Genomic DNA, 25,124 nt, shown 5'->3' with positions numbered 1-25,124 from the left:
TTTTATATGCCGCAAATTATGTTTGTACTTTGTATTGATGCCTTTTACCTCCTATTCTCCACGGATTTGCTGAGATTACAAATCAGTTTTCACTTTCATGAGATACCTCTGCAATGGGTTGCAGGGCTCTTTGGAGATTTTATCTTGGGAGCATTCGACTCGGAGTTTGATTGACTATAGCAATCTGCAAATAGATTTACTGAAGCTGCCTAATCACAGATTTTTTTGGGGTCATGTTGTTTTCAGAAAATGAAAAAGGTTTACATGATTTGTGACAATCAGTAGTTGTATCCACCGGAATTTATCATTGACCCTCTTACGTTGTAAATAGTGTAATATTTTATGAATACGATTTGTTTCATTTTTCTAGCAAGGGAGCTAGATATACCAATACTATGGAAGGATACGTAAGGATGAGTTTCTTGATAAAATATTTTATAAAGAGAAATAGAAAAGAAAAAAAATGGAATTTACTTTTTCATAAATTAAAATTGGTTTATGTAAAACTCATATAAATTTTTAAAAATTCGATTTTTTTAGGTTGTATATAAATCAATTTTAATTTATGAAAATTTTAAATCTTTTTTCTCTTTAGAAAAAAAGAAAAATAGGACAAAAACTCATCCAAGTTCCTAGTAAACAACAGTAACAAACGGTGGCTCGGAATAACAAAGCAAATGCAACAAATGGAAACGAAAACTTTCATATCAAAACAAAGGAGAAATTCAAAGATATTTTAAGCAGCTAAGCCAAACTATGACTAACTCAATTCATTTCAGTTTATTGCATAATTAATTTTGCTAAGCAGAAACTTCCCATACTCAGCATTTTATCATTGTTCTTAGTTGGTCTCTGTGTGTCTCAGTCCATCCCAATTAATTTCCTATAGCTCAGAACAAAGTCATTCACATCCTTCTCATCAGAAACATATTTGGACACACTTTCTCTCACCAAACATCTGTTTGCCCAAGCAGTGATTTTTGGACAGTGGAGCTTGAAGTTGCCAATTTTCTCAAAAGAAGAGAACCATTTGTAAAAGGGAATCAAAGCAATATCAACAAACCCAAATGTGTGACCTCCAAAATATGGCATGTCCCCAAGAGCCTCTTCCAATTGCTTCAAATTCTCTACTAACTCCTTCTTATCTTCCTCATGTTCACCTATCTTCCCAGTCCATATCCTCTTTCCAATTTCATGCACCTGCATAACTCAGATTAATATAACAACTCTCTTTTTCAAACTTAATGGACCAAACTACTCTCAAATTCAAATACTACACCAAAACATGAATGTCAGAAAGTGGTTTATGTTATGATCAAAATCAATAAATTAATAATCAACACAAAGTTGGTCAAATGGTGGCCAAATAACTCAAGAATAGCTTCTTCTTTTTCCATCAAGGTAGAGATCCAAGAAATCCCTGTAGTTTGCAACCATGGAAAGTACCTTCTGAGAGACAACTCCTCTATCTACAGATTTTATTTTTTTTTCATGGTCAGAAATCAAATTTCTATCATATATCCTTAAAGGGTAAAATTGGGAGGTGCCACTACCTGTGACATACTTTGAGGGTAAAATTGAAGAATAATGGTGCACAGAAACTATGCTGTTGATTTCTTGAAAGAACAAGAAATACAAAATGGAAAAAGTATGAATATATAAGAATATGATATGTATATGATTACTCAAAAATAAAAACTGAGGTTACCTTATGATCAACAAAATCAGCCCAGAACCTGGCTTGAGCTCTCTGATAGGGATCAGTGGGCAAAAGAGGAGTCCTATCCCTCCAAACCTCATCAATATACTCAACAATGATGAGAGATTCAGAGATTGGCTTGCCATTGTGGATAAGAACAGGAACCATTTTGTAAACAGGGTTCATTTGCAGAAGCAGTTCACTCTTGGTGTTCACCAGATCCTCTTTCCTGCTCTCAAACTCTACACCTTTCTCTGCCAGAGCAATCTTCACTCTTACACAGAACATGCTCAGATCAAAATCAACCAACACAACCTCATCATTCCCCATTGTTAAACACAATTCTCAACTAAAACACTGATTCACAGCATTATGATTCTGTTTACACCTTTCGATTTATAGGCAGTAACATCCAATTCAAGTTACTTCTGACTTCATACATTTATTTTTTCAAGAAAAAATTTAATGTCATTTAATGCTGATATAACACATATTTAATTATTTTATATCAATAATTAATAATTATTTTAAAACAACATGTAATATAACGTTTAATCCTGTTAAGAAATGTAAAGAAATTAATATATTAATTAAATACATCTTTAGTCTTTAAATGTGAAATTAAATTAGAATTAATTTTTTCAAATTTTGATATATTTTAATTTTCAAACTTATAATTTAAATAGATATAATTTTCTTAATCTAACTCTATTACTAGTTTTTTACGTGTTAGAAAGCTCTTAAGACTCACATAAAAAATAAAATGTATCAAATATTATAGATAATTCAAACGCTAATTCAAAATGCTGATTGACAGGCTATAAAAGTTCAATGTAACCGGACTAAAAGAATTATACTTGATCACTTTTAAAATTTAAAAACAAAACAAAATAAATTTAGGATAAAAACAAATTATAATTTCATGTTAAAATTTAGATGCTAAAAATAAATTTAATCTTTAATACATTGATGAACAAATTATCATTCATATATATATATATATATATATATATAAATTACTAAGTCAATTAATTAATTTATTAAGCCAAATAATCTACTACACGGTAGAAAAGCTTACATTTAAATCTCCTATTTCTCACTTAGTTGCAGTAGTTTGAAAATTTTATATAATATAATATATTTTCTAAGATATATATACTTAAGTAGAAACTTGGTTTCATTTTTTTTAAGACTAATGATTATGTAATCGGTCGTGATAAGTTTGTAATTGACTATTTGAACAAAATTTGGTTTTTATTTGATTCACAATATATAGATTATAATTGATAATGTAGTTTTTTTATATAAAAAAAAGTTACAAATAATTGATTATGTTAAAAAAATAATTTATTATGTCATTTTAAAATTGGTTTCTGAAGTTTCATAATTATTTGATTATAAAATGCATTAATTAATTATTATATGAAAAAGTTACTTTATGTTTTGAGATATGAGTAATTATATAAAAATTTCTCAAAAACTTAATTTCAGAAATAATTAATTAGGATTAATTAATTATCAATTAAGTTGTTGTTAAAGGAACATAATATTTTATCATTAATAATAATATATTATTTTGATAAAGTTATATCAATTTTTTAAAAAATAAATTTTTAGCATTCATATATCAAATATAAGGATCAAACATCCACTTAGATATTTTTCATGTTTTTTTTTTCTCCTGTATAGCTTGTTGTTACTTAGGTGTTCCTGTTCTCCGATCAATTGGTGGTCCTATTAAAGTGTTGCGATGTTAAAGTCAGCACATGATTAAAACAATAAATTTTATAATTAATAAAAATTATAATAATCATATTTTTGTATTTATAATTTTTTTCAGACACCTAATTAATGTCTGCCTAATTACGACTCAAATGTTTTTAATCCTAGTTAGGGATATGTTTGTGCTAATAGATGAGTAGGTGGTTAAGGTTAACATAAATGTTGTTCAGTACAGCGGATCAGTTTGAATAAAAGTTTATCACTATTCATCAAGATGGATTGATTTGTTCAATTGTAAATTTATCACATATTATACGATGTTATTGTCTCTTTTTTCTTGCAATCTACTTTGTTAATCTTGCACCTGTTGGTATGTGGAGTGCAGACAATTGAACTATTTAATTATAAAAATTGTATAACAATTATTTTTGAAAAGATAATTTATTTAACTATTTTGAAATATAAAGTCATTCAATTATTTATTTTATTAGATAATTTTTTTATCCATTCAAAAGTAAAATTGTCCAATTAAAAATATGATAAAAGAAGTTACCAGATAGTTTATCTGTTTTGCATAAATAATACTTTAATTATATTTCTTAAATATTATATATGTTATTAAAAGTTAATCGTTTTAAATATCCGTTAGGAAATAAAAAGCATTAAAAAAGTGTAGCAATTAATGTTATCAGTTCGTTAACTGTAATCATTTATTTATTTTTAAATCAAACTTTCTAAGTTTAACATTTATGATACTCATTCAAATGTCATTGAAAAGCGTAATATTTAATGATATGAATATGAATGTTTCCTTTCTTCAAAAATGTTATCCCTATTTTTTCTTTATATATTTATAATATTATTTTATATAGTAGTTGTGCAATTTTTTATTTTATTTAATATTGTATGTCGGATAATATTATATTTTTTTTATCGTATTTTTTTATAAAAAATATTAGTGAAGTAGTTAGAATATGGGTACGAGTATGAGTACGAGATTATATCCGTTATCCGGTAGAGATAGAAATGAGATACCCGTTAGATTTGGGTATGAGATGAGGATGAATTTTTTTTATAGGGATGGATATGGGATAGTGAAACCGGTCCCCGTCCTGTTCCGTTGTCATTCCTAAAAAAATTTCCTCTTTTGTATCCATATTTTAAAATATCAATTTTACCCTTTAAAATATAATTATTTATAATTTTTTTAAAATTGACCGTTATTTTTACAAATTATTTTATAATATCGTATGCTTTTATCTTTTTCTCTATTTATCAACAATTATTCTCTCATCTTTTCTGATATATTTCACTTTATTTTTAATAAATATAATTTTATTTTATATATAACTTAATAACATTACATTATCATCACCTACTAATATATATTTTAAAAAATGCATATACACAAATGTCATCACATCTGTGTGTACGCTAATTATTAATAATGAAAATAGTTTTTAAATTAGTTATTTTAGTGAATTAGTTTCGAAATTAGTCACTAATATTAATTAAATAATTAATTTATTAATTTTATTTATAACTAATGTTAACTACCAATTTAAATCTTAATTCATTATAGTAATCAATTTAAAATTATTTTAATTATTAATAATTTTTAATTCATAAATTAATATTTAAATCAATCCTCATAATAACCGATTATTTTTAATCTTTAAAATTAATTATTATTTAGAATGACATTTTTTCTTGTAGTCTTAAATATTACTTATACTCACTAATTCGATCAATACAAAAATTCTATACAAAAATTCTCGACAATAAAAGAAAATTCAAACAAGTTCATTTGACATAATCATATCTTAAATTATGATTAAATTATTAGAGAATGAGTAACTATATATATAGTTAATCAATGTTTACATTAAACAAAATAAAAAAACTGTTAATAATTAATCTTATCTAATAAAATAAATTATAAAAAATAAAATCGAGTGAATTAATTAAAAGATATTATAATAAATATTTAATATGTTCCGCCTTTTCAGATTATAGAAAAACCTTATATCAAATATGAGTATACAATAAAACAATTTATTTTATTGTCCAATGTATTTTATTCAAATTCAAATTCAAATTCAAAAGTAAATAATTGTAAATCGATAAAATTAAATGAGTAAAACTATCATAAGCTTAATATATACTTATTTTTAACATATTATAAAAATTAGTTTAAAATAACTAATATTTAATTTATAAAAATAATTTACTTAATTTATTTTCTTAACATTTGAATTTAAAGTAAAAATCCTTTAAGATTTTTGCTATCATACATATATAAAAACTTGCTATAAAAAAGATCAAAAGAGGTATTGGCGCAAGAAAATCATTTTATGATGATATTATCTTTAACGATATTAGAAACAAATTATGGAATGTACCAGATTAATGTAGAAAGAAACGTAATCCATGAAGTAATGCTTATCTTGCCGATAATCATACACGTGGCATATTATTATTGGTTAGTCCATTGATATTTTGGTCATTCATTCAGCGAAACCACGTTATAAATACTACTCATTCGTCCTCCTTCTCCGCATACATAGCTACGCTATATTCCCAAATCTCAATCTCAAAATCCTATTTTGCTTCTTTTTCCTCGATTCGAGTTTCCGTCTCAATTCTAAAGGTACCTTTCTCTTCTCTCCCTTTTTAAGTTTTTTCATCAAATCGCAATCTGATTAGCCTCAGTTTATTGAGTTGTACTTTAGGTCTTCCTCGTTGATCATATCCACGCCTCGATCTTTTACCTGTGTTAATCTTTGTTGGTCGATTTTTTGGTCGTGGAACCATAATTGATTATATCGCCTTTTCTTGTTCTTTAATCCGTTTGTTTTATGCAATATTTTTTCGGTCTTGATTAGGGTTTGTGACTTAATTTGTTTGATCCTTTTTAAGGACCTATGGTTTGTGGTCAGATTGAGACTGTAATCCCTTTATTTAACGCAAAATTTCCCGTATACTTTATCGGTTTTTAATTTAGGGTTTTGTGATTCAAATTTTTTAATCATTTATGGGGGCTGGAGTTTGTGGTTTGATGGATTCTGTAATCGGTTTGTTGTTAGCCAAATTTCCCATATACATCTTCGGTTTATAATCATGAGTTTATTATTCAAACTCTTTCGTCATATCTGAGGCTAGAGTTTGTGGTTGAACTAGGCCTGCATATCTATGTTATTGACGGTTTAGTTTCTGTTTGAACAGATGCAGATCTTTGTGAAAACTTTGACTGGCAAGACCATCACCCTTGAAGTAGAATCGTCTGACACCATTGATAATGTCAAGGCTAAGATCCAGGACAAAGAGGGTATCCCTCCGGATCAACAAAGGTTAATTTTTGCTGGTAAACAACTCGAGGATGGGAGAACCCTTGCCGATTACAATATTCAGAAGGAGTCCACCCTCCACTTGGTGCTTCGATTAAGAGGTGGTATGCAGATTTTTGTGAAGACTTTAACTGGAAAAACCATAACCTTGGAGGTGGAGAGTTCAGATACCATTGATAATGTCAAGGCCAAGATCCAAGACAAAGAGGGCATCCCTCCGGATCAGCAGAGGCTTATTTTTGCTGGTAAACAACTGGAGGATGGAAGGACCCTTGCCGATTACAATATTCAGAAGGAGTCCACGCTCCACTTGGTGCTTCGTTTGAGGGGTGGCATGCAAATCTTTGTCAAGACTTTGACTGGGAAGACCATTACCCTTGAGGTCGAGAGTTCAGATACCATTGATAATGTGAAAGCCAAGATTCAGGATAAGGAGGGTATTCCCCCAGACCAGCAGAGGCTTATCTTCGCCGGGAAACAGCTTGAAGATGGAAGAACTCTTGCGGATTATAATATCCAGAAGGAATCTACCCTGCACCTGGTTTTGAGGCTTCGTGGTGGAATGCAAATTTTTGTAAAGACGTTGACAGGAAAGACCATAACTTTGGAAGTGGAGAGTTCAGATACAATTGACAATGTGAAAGCAAAGATTCAGGATAAGGAGGGTATCCCCCCAGATCAGCAGAGGCTTATCTTTGCCGGGAAACAGCTTGAAGATGGAAGGACCCTTGCGGATTACAACATCCAGAAAGAATCTACCCTGCACCTGGTTTTGAGGCTTCGTGGTGGAATGCAATTGGAAGAAGGTCGTACCTTGGCAGACTACAATATTCAGAAAGAATCCACCCTTCACCTTGTCCTTCGCCTTCGTGGTGGCCTTTGAACGTTTTCCTCTTGTTGTGTTTAATATCAATGTCATTTGTGTACCCTTGTTTTGCAGCATGTTTAGGTGCTGCTGGTATGTTCTGAAACTGGTTTATTTGAATTATTGCTGCGCACTGTTCTACTTTATAATAACAGTACTTTCTATTTTTCCAATCTAGCTCGAGTAATTTGAATATAGGAAAACTGTTGGATCCTTAATGAACCGTGTGTATGTCCATAGGTGTCCAAAGTTTATATTGCGATACTTGCTGTTATCGAAAGTTCAAAATACACCAATGAATAATAATGCTATTCATGATTTCTTTTATGTAATTTAATATTCATTGAATTACCTTGTCCTTTAAATAAAAAGATTAACAGTATAATTTACATTATCATATATAGAAAGTTCAAAATATAGGATTTCTTATTAGGATTTCTTATTGTGACAAAAATACACCTAAGTAATAATGTTATTCATTATTTTGTACACTTTCCTCTGTTTTTTTTTTTTTTTTCTAAACTAAATACCCACACCCTTTTATGAATATGTAGGCTTTGTTCACTTCCTAAGATGGATTTGAGGGATAGGTTTAAGTGAATTTGAGAGTGAAAGGTATGTTGTTTTTTTTAAGGGATTTAGAGGTGATTATAAGTGAATTTAGTAATAAAATTTGTGAGAGTTAGTGAGTGATTTGATTGATATGATAGATTAAAAAAATGTTTTAATATATTTAAAAGAGAATTTACCATTTTGTCCCCCTATGTAATAAGTAGTATACATTTGTATTTGTATGAGTTTAATCAATTTTTAATTTTTTATTTAATGTAAACTTTAAATAAATAATCAATTTGTATAAATTTGTATTTTTTATTCTCCCTGTGCGCCAATCCAACAAGTTGCACAAAAATCCAGCACGTTGCACGAAGTTCATGAATGGAGGAATCTGTTCCAAAGCTTGGGAATCAGATCTGCTATTTCTGGGATCAATTCCAAGTTTCACCGGATCGTTCCAAGCTGCATGAGAAACTTTTGGATCCGTTTCGTGTCACTAAAATCGTTCCAAGCTGTGTTGTGAGTGGGTAAATGGGTCATTTTATAAAATTCCCCTTCAAATCTGACCTAAATAAGCGGGATGAAAAAATCGATGGATCCTTCAAATCCTCTCACAAACCTGCCTGCAAATCATATCAACCGAACACTGCAAATCACCGCTGATCCATCTCTCCATTTACGTTGCAACAGAAAATACATGGAAGCGAACACAGCCGTAGTAAGATGAGATTATTGAATTATTTTTCTTTATCTTCATCCATTATTTTTTTAAGCTTTGAATTTGTTATACAAATATATATATATATATATATATATATATATATATATATGAAAAAGTTATTTTCTAGAGTTTTTCTGTTTTTCTAATATTTTTGTTGAAATAATTGTATATCAACTTGTTTAGTTTGATGATTAAAGTATTATGAGAAAATTTGACCTGTTTGTGTGGAATAACTAGATTTTGAGTGATTTTTTGAAAACTTTGTGATAGTATTATATACTAGTTTTTTTATGTAACGTGGTTATTTAAGTGTAATTTTTTTAATGGGTAGGGTTATTTAAGTGTAATTTTTTTGAACTGTAACTTTTTTAAATGGGTATTTTAAATGTAACTTTTTGATAATAGTAACGAAGGTGACATCAAATGCTCCCCAAGAGTCAGAGGTGACAGGATCCTTTACGCCTTACCACTGTTACCATCAGGTCCACCTTTAAAGTGCTTTCCATTTGTTCCCACTAATAGGGTGATCATCGCAAAGAGAAAAAGTGATCATCGCAAAGAGAAAAAGAAACATAAACAAAATAAAAGGGTAAGCTAGAGTGAAAATATTCTTTAACAATTTATAGAGCATTTACAAGGCAAAGCAAAGCAAACTATTAACATGTAACTAGGAAACACTCAGAATCATGTGAGGACCATCAAATGCAATTACTATGACTCGATATCCGGATCATATACTTGATATAGAATTCTAAAGGAAGTATGCGCCTGTGCTGGTTTCTAAACTAAGCAGAGTTTAGACGCAGGGGTTATCATCCAACCACACACAGGGTTAATCCTTTATTGTCTCGGGCCCAAACTGTCTCAAAATAAGAACCTCCTGCCACTCTCACCACATAACACATTCTGCTCTACGTGAGCGTGAATGCTTATTAGAGTTCAGGATACCCTCCTTTATCTAGACATCTCCTATATTAAGGTATACACTAGGCATGCATATATATATATATATATATATATATATATATATATATATATATATATATATCACTAGGGCTTTCCCATGAAACTTCCTCACCAATACATTTCACATGCCTATCCATTACCCAATTCTCATGAAATTCCACCAGCAAGCATATCATGTTTCACATTACATACTTATCACATGCATCCCAATGTTCGATCAAATGAAATCATAGCTTATTACACAACAACACTTTCATTCCAGTCCCATTCAAGCATACATACTAAGCATGGCCACATACTATGAGCAAAGAAAATAATTAACACAATATGGAGTCACATCAGCCAACACAATAGTCCCTGTCAAGAATTCTCGCCCAAACTGAAGGTCCTTGCCCAGGCGTAAGGGTTACTCTCGCTCAAGCGACCCCTTCTCATCTAGGCGAGAGTTCAACAGTGGCCACTGCAGGATTTTATGCGAGTTCTCGCTCAGGCGACAACGTCTCGCTAAAAAATAACATAGGTCGCCTAGGCGGCAACTCGAGATGAAATCCAAGGCGAGACCCTGCTACTCTCGCTTAGGCGAGAGTCACTCGCTTGGGCGAGATTAGCAGGTTTCTCACCTGTTGGCACATGCACATCTCGCTCAACCAAACATAAACACGCATAAATCATTTCCATACACTCAACAACAACTTTCAAGCTTTACTGGCACAATACAGTCCAGAAATAAGCAAAAATACTAAAAAGAAACGAAACCTTAGCTTCCCATACCTTTTTGGACGCTAAAAGAAACAAGTCCACAACTAAGGAGGACTACAGCTTCAGGAACTACAGTAGCGAGCTGTAGCACGAAAACTGGGACAACACATGGCATAAAGTTAAACCCTACGCCAACCCATGTATCCAAACAGTGAGGAATAAAAGGGAAAATGCTAGGAGACCCTAAGAGTTACTTACTTGAAAACGAAAGGATTCCAGCTATCTCAAGGAGAAAGTCCACTGTGCCCTAGCAAAGTTCTCAAGTCTCAGCAGAGAGAGATGGAAGAGGAACTGGTTTTTCTGAAAAGGTGAAAAGTGAGAGTGTGAGAGCTAGGCAGGGGTTGGGTCCTTTCCAGGGGCTGGTCTTGGGTCTGCGAAAAGGCCAGGCCCAAACTCGTAAGAGCTGAAAAGAAATGAGGCTTACAATGAACAATAAGTGCTGATATATATGATAAAAATATGATGTCTTTAATAAATTATCAATTGTACAAAAAAAATGTTATCCATGTTATATAATCAAGTAAGAACCTAATAAAAAACATACATATGGTACTTTTAGAAAAATTGTTGTTCTATTTTATCATAAGTGTTCTTTAAAATTTCTAATTTTAGAAAGAAAAAAACATCTGCATAAGTGTTCATTCTGTTTTTTCTTTTATCTACAATAACCAAAAAAATTACTAATACAAATGAGCACTTTATAACAAAATGTTACCAAATTATCAAATTACATTTTTTTTGAAACTGTTTTAAAACTACGTCTGTACAATAAAATATTACAAACTTACATTAATATTCCTTACAGATAATAATAATTAGTAATGTGTGAATAAAACGGATATTAAACTATATAATTCGTATTTTAATGCATAATATATATATATATATATATATATATATATATATATATATATATATATATATATATATATATATTCAATTATAGTTCGTATGAGTGAAGTTTTAAATTAGATGCGTTGTTTGTTAGTTAAAAGTGTATAAGGTTAAGTGATAAATGAAACAGATTTTCAAGCTAATAAGATAAGGGTATAATTTGAGTCCATTTCACGAGTTTTTCAAAAATAAGATAAATTGTTAATAGTGATAAATGTATAATTTGAATAATGGGGTGTAATTGTTAAAAATGTGATATGAAAGAATGTGATAACTTGTTTTGTTTTTGTTATTTTTGTAGTTTTCAACTATGTGTGTAACATGAAAAAAAAATATAAAGAATACTTTTAAGTGAGAATGTTAAACATTGATAGAGTGAAAAATGTTTAATTGTCTAAATATTATAAATAGATATGTATGTTTAATTCTCGTAATGAGAATTTTTTTTTATATATGCGTATTTGCGTGTGAGAGAGATTTTGACAAATTTAATAAAATATTAGTGATAATATAACTAAGAACGATACACAGTAAAACAAATACACATATTAGTTCTTTTTGATGGTTAAGAGTATAAATTGTTCAATATTAGTTATTTTTCATCTTTTTCCTCACCCTGATGGATTAGTTTCAATCGATTGATTTTGCCTCGGGATTCTTAATCATCGTACTCTCGATCCAATGTTTTCAATTGGGAATGTTTGATCTATGCTTACTGGTTTTATCATCTTTGAATCTAGATTCATGCAATTGCTTTTCGATTCTGAAATCTGCAAAATATCATTATCCATTAGCATATTTTCCGATTTTAGCTAGGGTTTTTGTGTTTTTAATTTCTTGAGGATTTTGGGCTTTCTGAATTTACATATCGTTGAGTACATTGTATTCCTTTTAACAAATTTTAAAGTAAAGTTGAATCGAGTTTAAAAATTTGAATTTTGTACACTGTAAATAAAGTTTGTAGGTAAGTCCGATGAATTTTTATGGAACATGGTTTATTTTGAATGCTATCAAACTAGCATTGGATAAATTAATCATTATTAACTTTGGAACTGAGTTAGAGGGTTCACCTCTTTTTTATTTGATTTCATATAATCCTAAAATTTGGAAAATATCTCATCGATTTAGATTGACATCATACTTGGGAGGGTATATGGTGATGCTTCCTTTTCCAAAAATCTCATTTTATTTTCTGAATCAGGACCTTTTTATTCATTTCTATATAAATCACTTACACTTTCTTTGGGTGAGATGTAAGAAGTGATGGATTAATTTCAAATAATAAACTTATCAATCTCTTAAATGGCCTAGTTATGAATGAAAAATAAATAAAAAGAGAAAAAGGGTGATGATAAGTTGTTGTATAGCATTTTTACTATGTATTTTATATGTTACAATTATAAAATAAAAAGAAACAAATAATTTAAATCCTCAATTAATTTTATAACTATTCCGTTTTAATCAACAGTAAATACAAACTTTTTTTTTCTTTGACAATTTTATTTTATACATATCTATAAAGTAAATAAACAGAATTTCTCTTTGTAACCATTTATAGTATATGCAATTTATTATTAATTTTATTCTTATTAATATAATTTATTTTATTACTTTACATTAACAAATTTATAAAGTTTTTTAAACTCAATTAACTATTTATAATACAAAAATTATATATTGATAAAGTTATCAAAATTATTTATTGTATAAATTTAGTATTATTATTATTATTATTTTAATGATTATCATAAAATTTATCTTTAATTTTTTATTATAGTAAGAATAAGGTGTGAAAACATTTTCGAGGAGTTATTTTAAGGATTTTAAGGAAAGAAGATACTAATTTAAGAGTCAAGATAGCATGTATGGTAACGTAATCCGTTGCATTTGTAATGCTTATCGTGTCGTGTCAGTAAACACGTCATACACGTGGCAAATTTTTATTCCCTATTTTATAGATATTTTTCTCAAGAGTCATCGCGTCCAACCTATAAATATGACTCACCATTCCCATCCCTCATTCATCGATCATTGCAATTCTCAGTCTCTTAGCCCTAAATCCCCATTCTAGCAGTTTCTTGATCTTTTTGTCTTTCTCTCTTTTCTTTCAAGGTATGTCTCTTACTTCTCTCCTATTCTTATCTTAGGTTCAGTTTTTCGTTTTAGCCATGTCTTTTAGTAAGTATCGTATTCTCGTACCGATCCTTTTGTTTCTTTTAATTGTGTTGATAGAGTTGTCTTTTTAGATTCTGCCATCGAATTGCTGCATGTGTTGGCATTTATACCGATTTTTGGTTAGAAGAAGTTTAAATTATTTTTCCATTTATTTTTTAGCAGTTAGGTTTGTGGCTTAATTGTTCCATGTATATCTTGGAGGAATTAGGGTTTGCGATTTGATTGAATTGTCTATTTATGTCACTGTTTTTGATGATTTAGTTTTCGATTGTACAGATGCAAATCTTCGTGAAAACTTTGACCGGAAAAACTATCACCCTGGAGGTGGAATCCTCTGATACCATTGATAATGTGAAGGCTAAGATCCAGGACAAAGAAGGTATCCCCCCGGATCAGCAGAGGCTGATTTTCGCTGGTAAACAACTTGAGGACGGAAGAACCCTTGCTGATTACAACATTCAAAAGGAGTCCACGCTCCACTTGGTGCTTCGTTTGAGGGGTGGCATGCAAATCTTTGTGAAGACTTTGACCGGGAAAACTATTACCTTGGAGGTGGAGAGTTCAGATACCATTGATAATGTTAAAGCCAAGATTCAGGATAAGGAGGGTATTCCCCCAGACCAGCAGAGGCTTATCTTTGCCGGGAAACAGCTTGAAGATGGAAGAACACTTGCGGATTATAACATCCAGAAAGAATCTACCCTGCACTTGGTTTTGAGGCTTCGTGGTGGAATGCAAATTTTTGTAAAGACGTTGACAGGAAAGACCATTACTTTGGAGGTTGAAAGTTCTGATACCATTGATAATGTAAAGGCAAAGATCCAGGACAAAGAGGGTATTCCACCAGACCAGCAAAGGCTTATCTTTGCTGGGAAGCAGCTGGAAGATGGGCGAACCCTTGCTGATTATAACATCCAGAAGGAATCTACTCTGCACCTGGTGTTGAGGCTTCGTGGTGGAATGCAGATATTTGTGAAGACTCTGACAGGAAAGACCATTACCTTGGAGGTGGAGAGCTCTGATACAATTGATAATGTGAAAGCAAAGATTCAAGACAAGGAGGGCATTCCACCAGATCAGCAGAGGCTTATTTTTGCTGGGAAACAATTGGAAGATGGTCGCACCTTGGCAGACTACAACATTCAGAAGGAATCCACCCTCCACCTTGTCCTTCGCCTTCGCGGTGGCTTCTAACTTTTTCACTTTTCACCAACTGTTGTTTCCTTGTACTCTTGATCACCAGATTGTGTATGTATGTACTGCTGTTATGTTTTCAAAATGATCCCCTGAACTCGTGTGTTCTTTAAATCAAATAAAAAATATCTTTCTCGTTTCACAAATTACTTTTAGAAATTTGCATCACTCTTTCATTCTTGAATTTTTATTAAGTAGATTATTTTTTCTAGGAACTAAATTTGATATAAGGGTAGAAATAAATATTGAGAACTAGGCTCTTGGAGGATCTTATGTCATAACTTTCTGCCATCTTGGTACCTAGAAAGAAGGAAGAACCATATTGATTATTCTTTTAGTCCATATGATGTAGGTTGTCTCGAATGTTTTAATCGCAAGGATTGTTAAACTTTGCTTGCTGTTGGTGTTGTCTTGTGTTGCGGATAAATCCTTGTATAACATTAGGGACGGTTCAAAACCATTGAATTGCATTAAACTTCTGATAGCTAAATCACATTAAACTTGAACAAAATCTTCTATTTTACTTTGTTCTGAATTTGAACGGTTTAAAATTAAGCTATTCTAGAAGTATTGTTGAGTGCATTCTATTCAAATTAGAGATATACTGTTAACAAAGTTAAAAGTAAAGTTTAATCGAGTTTAAAATAAAGTTAAATCGAGTCAAAAAATTGAATTCTTGACACTGTAAATAAAATTTTAAGGTAAGTCGCCTCAGTTTTTCGATGATTTTTTTATGAATCGTGGTTTATTTTGAATGCTACCAAACTAGCATTGGATAAATCAATCATTTTAAGTATGGAACTGAGTTAGGTTGCCTTATTCATTATTATTTACTACTAAATTTAGTATTAAAAATATCTATTTTAATATTAATTTTGGTAATGAATTTTCTATTTTTTAGTGATGATAGAAATTAAATCATACTTTTTTATAATACAAAAATAAGATATAAGATATGTCCTTTTAATTTTGTAATTTTTATTTTTTAAAAAATGAAAATAACTTTTTTATTTAATAAAATCTCTAATTATAGTTTTTCTCTCAAGTATAATTGCCCAACTTTCCTACCTAAAATAATAACACACGTTTTTCTTAATTCATGGATTATTCTTCTAAAATTATATAAATATAGTAGAAGTGTCTCCGTAGTGTGAGTGTCTGTATATAGATGTAAACTTGTTTCCTTTTTAGTGAAGTTTTTCCTTACTTAGATATTAAGCACAATTAAATAAATTCAGCGCAGCCTGCATTTGTTCTAATTAGTTCCTTCTCTCTCAACTCTTCATGATGAATAATGTAGTTTTTTAGTTGATACATCTCCTATTTAAAGGTTATAGGATGCATCCACGTAATTGTATTTGAATTAACACGTAAGATTCATTAGGACTATAAAAAGTCTTTCAGGATAAATTTTTTATTTTTTATTTTCTTGTTATGTGTTATCTTATTTTTTTTCAGATTTTATATCTCAAACCTTTTAGTTTTTATTTCTCAGTAATTTCCAAGATCATGTTTCTAGACATTTTCTTGTGGAGTTCATCTTTTTTTTATTTGATTTTCATAGAATCTTAAATTTTGGAAAATATTTCATCGATCTAGTTTGACATCATACTTAGGGAGGGTATATGGCGGTGCTTCCCTTTCCATAAATCTCATTTTATTTTCATTTGTCAAATTGAAAGGAACATACACTTTCTTTGGGCAAGATGTAAGAAGTAGAGAAGTTAATGGAGTGGATTCGATATAAGTACTAGTTTTTCGTATTTTATTAAGTGGATGAATATTTATTTTGTACTTGTTTTTATATCCGTGTGGATATTTATGTATTTGTTTAATATTCATTAATATATGTTGAATATTTATAAATATTTTAAAAAAATATTTAATATCATATTTTAATTATAAATTTAAATAAAATATAATGTATAATATTTATAGATTTTAAACAAATTTTAAATAATTTATTTAAATAATATTGTATGAATATTTACAAAAGATAAGATATTATATTTTTAAACTAATTGATAAAAGATAATCTAAAAATTTGATATTTTAATCATGTTTTTCTTTAAATTAGGATAGAACGAGTAGAGTATATGTGGATAAGGATATTGATATTATGGTATCATATTGGTTCTATTAATAAGTAGGCATAGAATAGCAATGGATTAGATGGGCGTAGATATTGTCTATTTGTAGATATTGTCTATTTGTAATTCAATTCCTAACAAAAAGTTTTAATTTACTTATTGTCCTTCTCATTATCCATGGGTACTTTTTATAAAATATCATAAGTTTTTTAAAATTTATGGATATTCTAGATACCATGAATATTTAAAAAATATATATTTTATAACTTTTTAAACTGAAATTTAAATAAAATTACAAAAAATATGAAAAAAATATAAATTAAATTAAATTTTAATTAAATATTATCCAATAAAATAAATATTAAATTTTAATTAAATTTAACTTAATAAAATATAAATTAATTTTAATTTTAATTTTTTATTCAGGTAATGGATACATATAATATAATACTCTTAATCTATTTAGAAATGAGTATTAAAATATTTACGGATAATAAATATTAGTGAATATTAATTATTCGATGTAGATTTTACTCATGAATACTTATGAGCCACAGACAAATATAAAAATTATAAGCTGTGATATCTGTTTACGATATCTATTCTTTATTGATTGCAGGTCTTATTAACATATATCTCAGTGTAAATTGTTTTTACATCCTAATAAAGTGATGGACTGATTTCAAATAAATTCATCAATCTCTTAAATGGCTTGTTATGAATGAAAAATAAATAAGATGCGAGAAGGGTGATGATAAGCTGTTGTATAGTATTTTTACTAAGTATTTTCATATTATAATTATAAAATAAAAAAAACAACTAATTTAAACCGTCAATTATTTTAATAACTATTGCGTTTTAATCGACGGTAAATACAAACATATTCTTTTCTTTGATAATTTGATTTTATACATATCTATAACGGTACATATAAACATAATTTTTTTTTGTAACCATTTTTAGTATAATCTATTATTAATTTTATTCTTATTAATATTATTAATTTTATCACTTTACATTAAAAAAGTACAATTTTTTTAACTCAATTAACTATCTATAACAATGTATAAAAATAATACTGTCTTTGTTTTTGCATTTCGTTTTTCTAATTTTAAATTTAATTATTATTTTAAAAATTATTTATTTTATAAATTATTTATCTTTAATTGTTATTTTAAAAATCTATTTTATCTTTAACAGGTATTTTATTTTTTTTATATTCATATTTTTTTTTTTGTAATTTCATATTTAACAACTATTTTAAAAATTTATATATTTTTTATTGAAGTGGCAGATCTTGACGAAAAGTGTTGGAGGGGCCAAAGTAATATAATTTTGAGATTATTAGATTCGATAAGTAGTATAATGCTTCAAAAAATGACTTATTAGTATAATACTTCAACATATGTGAAGAGGTAGAATCTATCTTGTTTTAGTCAATAATTTCCTTTTCATCACCCTTAAACGATTCATTTATTCTTCCATTCTTTATCAATATACCTTTTTTGTAAACAATACTAAAAAATAATTGATCATAATCTAATAAAAAATTAACGCATGTAATTATTAAAACAAAAATATATTCATTATTATTAATACACAATACATTATTATTTTTTCTATATTCATAAAAAAAATGAATATACAAAAAGCTCATGAGATAAAAAAAATAATGTTTTCATTATCAATTAAGACAAGGGACGAGAAAGGAAGAAGATAAATGAGAAATATAATGAGTTTATGTCTAATTTTTTATCTTTAAAAACAAAAAAAAAGACATATGAGAGTGAGAGATTATTACAATTTGTGAAAAACTAAAAAGACAATGAAAAGGAAAATAAAAATTATTTCAATAAATATTTGGTTTAATTACTCTTTTGATTCATGCTTTCCTTTAAAAATGTTAAGTTGGTCCTCTAATGTTTTTTTGATCTCAATTTGGTTCCGATTTTTGAAAAACTGATGTAATTCGGTCTTTTAGGATAAATTTCGTTAAATTTCTCGAACCAAATCAATGATCTTTTCATTAAAATTGAGATTCTTAATATGAATAATTTACTTTATTGGTGTAATTAACCTAATCCTAGTATCAATTTTTAAATAAAAACAAGAACAAAAAAAAATTAAACCTGAATATTTTTATTTTTTATTATATTTAATTTTATGTTTTATTATGTATTTATATTAAATGTTATGTTTAAATAAAATAAATATAAAATAAAAAATAAAAAATGTAATTTTTATTAATTTATAATATGCATTACCTACAGTTTATATATAATATATATATATATATAAACTGAAAAAAAAAAAAGAAAATTTTGGGGGGCCGGGGTCCCTTCCTGCCCCCATATAGATCTGCCATTAGCTTTCAAAAGATGTCAATTGAAAACTTTATTCATGTATCAATGCTTAAACTCTATTGATGACTTTTACCACTAACTTTTAATATAAATATTAATACTTAATTTTATAAGTCATTTTAAATATCCATACCGTTAACGATATTAATAATATTTGGTGAAAGAAACTTAATTGAGATATTTTTTAGAAAAATTAGGATCGGATTGACACATTTTAAAAAGGAATATGAAATGGATACATTTGAATGAAATTGAGTACCATCTGACTAGTTATACAATGTAAAATTATAAATTATTTATTGTATAAATTTAGTAATATTATTATTATTATTTTGATGATTATGATAAATTTATCTTTTATTTTTTATTATAATAAAAAAGGTGTAAACACGTGTTTCGAGTAGTTTGAAAGGAAGAAGATACTAAGTTAAGAGTCAAGCATGTGTGGTTAACGATGTTACAAGCAAAATATAGAATTTGCCAGAGCATTGTAGAGAGAACGTAATCCGTTGCGTTTGTAATGCTTATCGTGCCGTGTCAGCCAACACGCCATACACGTGGCAAACATTTATTCGAAACTTTATTGATATTTTTGTCAAGAGTCTTCGCGTCCAACCTATAAATACGACTCACCATTCCCACCTTCCATATATCCATTGCAATTCTCAATCTTTCAGCCCTAATTTCCCAATCTCGCAGTTTCTTGATATTTTGGTCTTTCTCTCTTTCTTTCAAGGTTCGTTTCTTATTTCTCTTCCATTCTTGTCTTAAGCTTAGTTTTTCGGTAATTATCGTATTCTCGTACCGATCTTTTTGTTTCTTTTAATTGTGTTGATAGAGCTGTCAATTGGATTCTGCTATCGAATTGTTGCGTGTGTTGCATTTATACCAAATTATAGTTAGAAGGTGTTTTAAATTATTTTTTCATATATTTTTTAGGGATTAGATATGTGGTTTAATTGTTTTATGTATATTCTGGAGGAATTAGGGTTTGTCGTTTGATTGAATTGCCTATTTATGTCACTGTTTTGATGATTTAGTTTCCGATTGTACAGATGCAAATCTTCGTGAAAACTTTGACCGGAAAAACTATCACCCTGGAGGTGGAATCCTCTGATACCATTGATAATGTGAAGGCTAAGATCCAGGACAAAGAAGGTATCCCTCCGGATCAGCAGAGGTTGATTTTCGCTGGTAAACAACTTGAGGACGGAAGAACCCTTGCTGATTACAACATTCAAAAGGAGTCCACGCTCCACTTGGTGCTTCGTTTGAGGGGTGGCATGCAAATCTTTGTGAAGACTTTGACCGGGAAAACTATTACCTTGGAGGTGGAGAGTTCAGATACCATTGATAATGTTAAAGCCAAGATTCAGGATAAGGAGGGTATTCCCCCAGACCAGCAGAGGCTTATCTTTGCCGGGAAACAGCTTGAAGATGGAAGAACCCTTGCGGATTATAACATCCAGAAAGAATCTACCCTGCACTTGGTTTTGAGGCTTCGTGGTGGCATGCAAATTTTTGTCAAGACTCTGACGGGAAAAACTATTACTTTGGAGGTTGAAAGTTCTGATACCATTGACAATGTAAAGGCAAAGATACAGGACAAAGAGGGTATTCCACCAGACCAGCAAAGGCTTATCTTTGCTGGGAAGCAGCTGGAAGATGGGCGTACACTTGCTGATTATAACATCCAGAAGGAATCCACTCTTCATTTGGTGTTAAGGCTTCGTGGGGGTATGCAAATATTTGTGAAGACTCTGACAGGGAAGACCATTACCTTGGAGGTGGAGAGCTCTGATACAATTGATAATGTGAAAGCAAAGATTCAGGACAAGGAGGGAATCCCACCTGATCAACAGAGGCTTATCTTTGCCGGGAAGCAATTGGAAGATGGTCGTACCTTGGCAGACTACAATATTCAGAAGGAATCTACCCTGCACCTTGTCCTTCGCCTTCGCGGTGGTTTCTAAGCTAAGCTTCGTGTCTATTATGTCCAGCTATCTATTGTGTCCAGTGTCAATTGAAATCGTGTGCTGCAGTTCTCGGTTGGGTGCTTTTCTTATGTTCGAAGACTAGTATATGTTTGTAATTCAACAAAAGATTGAAAGACTAGTATCATCGCTATTGTTTGTTAACTATATAACTATTACAAAATAGCTTTTTTTATGTATGTATATGTGTAATATTTTTCTTATATATACTATATATGTGTATTTATATTATGTGATTTGTTGCTCTGAATAAGCATCCAGCTTGGGCCGTTTTCTGTTTGTTTTATTGCCTCTTATGTATGACCTTTCGCCCGAACCATATTTCTGCTGCGGCCATTTATTTCCTTTTACCTTTGTTTTATATTCTTGCTTTTCTTTCATGTAAACTCTTGCCTATTAATAAGATGATCCTCTCTTTGATGCGTGGGAGAGTTGTAACGTGATGGTTCTGTTTTGAATTACATGATCTTCAATGCTTGGATTTTCCAAAATTCACCAGAGATATCTGTGAAGATTTAAGAGAGATTGTGCAAAGGGAATTGTTTGGGAAGAAATGGAATGTTTTAGACCCATTTCAGATTGCTCATGCAGCGTGAAATGCATCTGTGATTCAATGAAGATTGTGGCTAGGTACAGGGATGTGTTGTTTTCTGAAAGGATTTGTAGAAATCTACACTCCGACCAAGATGCAGGTACTTCTTGTGGAACATGTTCGTTCCAAGTATTAACAGTTTAGCTCCTAAGACAACTTACCTGGAGGACAAAAAGTCGGAGATGATAGGAACGTCTAGAAACAGCTCGAGACTTGAAGGAGGAGGAATAAATTAAAATCATTGAAAGTAGTGCAGTACTGTTATAGAATGAATCATAAAATGTTACTTCAAAAATATGGTATCCCGGCTTGGCATATCAACAATGTCATCTAAGGTACTGATACTTCACCCTCAAATTCAAAAACTAGTGAATTAGTATATAACAACTATGAAGATAACAATCAGAATAACAAACAATTCACCTTACTTCACCCACAAATTAAAACAACACAAGTGTATCAATAAATAACTATGAAGATAACAATAAGAATAACAAATAATTCACCCCTGAACTAGTATAACAAATGTTTTAAGATTTTACAAGATTCAACAATAAATTCTTGGTACAAAGTTGATTAGATCAGTGGTGTTAATTCTAAGCCTTGATCAACTGAAGAATAAAAGAATAGTTAGAATTTCCAAAATTCTTAAATTCTTCGTATCATGTTGCATACTCAATAGTATGTTATATGTTTTTGGACACAATTAAACATGTTAATATTAGACTTATAAATGGTTTTCATATTATTTACATTTTAATGAAACTTTCATCATATTTTTAATCTTATTTATGATTAGAGTTTCATGCAGTTAAGTTGTGAACTAATATTTTCTCTAAAGCATTTGTTGGATGTTAATCAGATTTCCAGCGATAATATCGATTTTATGTTTAACATTATGTATTGGGATATGGTTCAAACGAAATTATATAACATTTACAAAGCTTTTTTTACCTACAAACTAAACGACATAAACTACTTTCTATAAAAAAAAATAACACTCTTAGTAAGAATATCAATGAAGCAAGTAGAGTAGTAGCTCTCCTCTGTTTTCTTATATCTTATCCCTAGGGATATCAATGGAGCAGGTAGAGTAGTAGCTCTCCCATATCTTATCTGCTCTCTTATATCTTATCTGCTGATAAATATATGTTATGTATTTATATATATCTATTATGTATCCGTTGAGTATCCGCTATACATGTACTTATATAATTTTTTAATATTCATGGATATTCATAAATATCCACAAATATTTTAAAAAAATAAAATAAAAATAAGTGTTCAACGATATATTTAATTGTAATTGTAGATTCAAATATATAATATATATCGGTTATAAATTATAAATAAAATTCAAATAACCCATTTAAATTGATAGAAATGATTTTTGTAGATTCAAATATATAATATATATCGGTTATAAATTATAAATAAAATTCAAATAATCCATTTAAATTGATAGAAATGATTTTTTTTTAAAATTAATTGATAAAAATAACTTATTTAAAATTAATATGTTAATATTTTAATCATATCTTTTTTATTTTATTTTTAATTTAAATTAAAGTATAATAGGTACAAAAATATATATATATATATATATATATATATATATATATATATGTGTACGAATAATATAATATCTATATTCGTTTCGTTAATATATGGGTATTAAAAATATCTTATTCATTACTTGTGGTCTATTTACAATAATAATTCTTATTCGTTACGAATTTTATTCATAAATATTAAATTAAAAATAAATTTGTTAGCAAAATTAAATTATTGATAAATTTTAAAATTTTAATTATAGATAAAATATTCATTAATTATAATTTATTGGTAAAGTAAATTAGAATTTTAGTTATCAACAGAAAATTCTTTAAGGATTTATTAATAAAATTTATCGATAATTCATGATTCCTTGATAAAATTCTTTATTAATAAATCATCACTAAAAAGTATTATCAAAATTTTCTTGATCATTCTGTATAACACTTGTTGGCAATTATTTTTCTTTTAAATTTGTCAGTGTTAATTAAATTTTTCTACATTTGCCTCTAAACTTTTACCATAATAAGATTTTTAAAAAAATTGTTAGTAAATTTGTTAATATTTAGAACTTTTATTATTGATGTTTTTCGGTTCGTGAATCTGTTAGTATAATAAATATCAAATTTTTAATAATTTTAATAATTTATTTATAACAAATTAAGTGAAAAAGAAAAAGGAAAGTGAAAAGAAAAAGAAGAAAGACAATATAAGGAGGTAGTAGAAGAGAAGCTAAAAACGGTAAATGGACGACAACAATATGACAATGGTGCAATAATAGTGTAGCAATGGAGGCGACAAATGTAATATTGTCGGTAACAGCGAAAGAGAACAGTTGAAGGAAGAAAACGGTGGAAAAAAATAAATAAACATGATGTCTTAACTATGATATTTTACTTCGGTTAAAATTTGTCAATAATTACATTAATAAAGAATTATTAATAAATTTTTATATCAGTAGCTATCAATATATTGATCAATCGATTTATAGTCGTTGATAATTATTAATATAATATTTATTTGTCAATGAAATTTATCATATATTTTATTTTATTTGAAAATTTGAAAAGAATGGTTAAGATAAATATTTATAATTTAAGTTGCTTAGAATTTGATTTTATGAATTTATTTATTTATTATGATCAAAGATTTAATCTAAATTAATTAAAATTTAATTTTATGACTATTTGTTATTTATAATAAATTTATTGATGGAAAAATATTAGCAATTGAACATGTCTATGATTTAATTTTATAAATTTATGTTTTAATTTACACTTATAAAATTAAGTTTATTTTTATAAAGATTATTTTTTTAAATGGTAATTTATGTCTTGAATTTCTTTTCATTTTTATATTTTTAGAAAAAAATAAATATTTCTATTAATACACAATTTAATTTCAATTATATTTAGGATCAACTTTTAAAAGAAATAAATGTTTAGATTAAAAGTATTGGAAGGGGGAGCCTTTCATCCATAAATGAAGAACAATTTTGATGATGTCTACTGATTTAGGATAAAACATAGCTTGGTCCAGTTAGAATATGCATTAGGCAATTAGCTTCTCTTTATCAATTGTATTTCAGGCCTACTGTGTAATTCTGCATATGATTAGTTCTTTAACTAATGGAT

At 28.7% G+C, this 25,124-nt stretch overlaps 2 protein-coding genes across 2 annotated transcripts; one reads left to right on the top strand and one right to left on the bottom strand.

The window, feature by feature from the left end:
* Positions 1-678: 678 nt before the first annotated feature.
* Positions 679-2,089, bottom strand: LOC114179265 (probable glutathione S-transferase). The gene is made up of 2 exons (XM_028065531.1): positions 1,709-2,089; positions 679-1,200 (listed from the first exon to the last, which is right to left on the bottom strand). The coding sequence occupies exons 1-2, from the start codon at positions 2,027-2,029 to the stop codon at positions 862-864; spliced, it is 660 nt and encodes a 219-aa protein (XP_027921332.1). The 5' UTR covers positions 2,030-2,089; the 3' UTR covers positions 679-861.
* Positions 2,090-5,947: 3,858 nt separating this feature from the next.
* LOC114178413 (polyubiquitin-C) lies at positions 5,948-21,597 on the top strand. Its single transcript, XM_028064288.1, is given in 4 exon segments — positions 5,948-6,071; positions 6,647-7,669; positions 13,980-14,918; positions 20,406-21,597. Coding segments are annotated over 3 exon segments (2,880 nt in total). The 5' UTR covers positions 5,948-6,071; the 3' UTR covers positions 21,324-21,597.
* Positions 21,598-25,124: the final 3,527 nt, after the last annotated feature.

This window comes from Vigna unguiculata, chromosome 3 (genome assembly GCF_004118075.2).
Source record: "Vigna unguiculata cultivar IT97K-499-35 chromosome 3, ASM411807v1, whole genome shotgun sequence".
In the NCBI taxonomy this organism is placed as follows: Eukaryota; Viridiplantae; Streptophyta; class Magnoliopsida; order Fabales; family Fabaceae; genus Vigna; species Vigna unguiculata.
Note: the sequence above shows the minus strand (reverse complement) of the source record. Positions and strands in the feature narration are given on the sequence as shown.

Excerpts from the sequence above, each read along its gene's own strand:
- LOC114179265 (XM_028065531.1), bottom strand. The coding sequence starts at position 2,029 with ATGGGGAATGATGAGGTTGTGTTGGTTGATTTTGATCTGAGCATGTTC. Across the intron at positions 1,201-1,708 it reads CTGATTTTGTTGATCATAAG|GTGCATGAAATTGGAAAGAG; the intron begins GTAACCTCAGTT and ends TGAGTTATGCAG.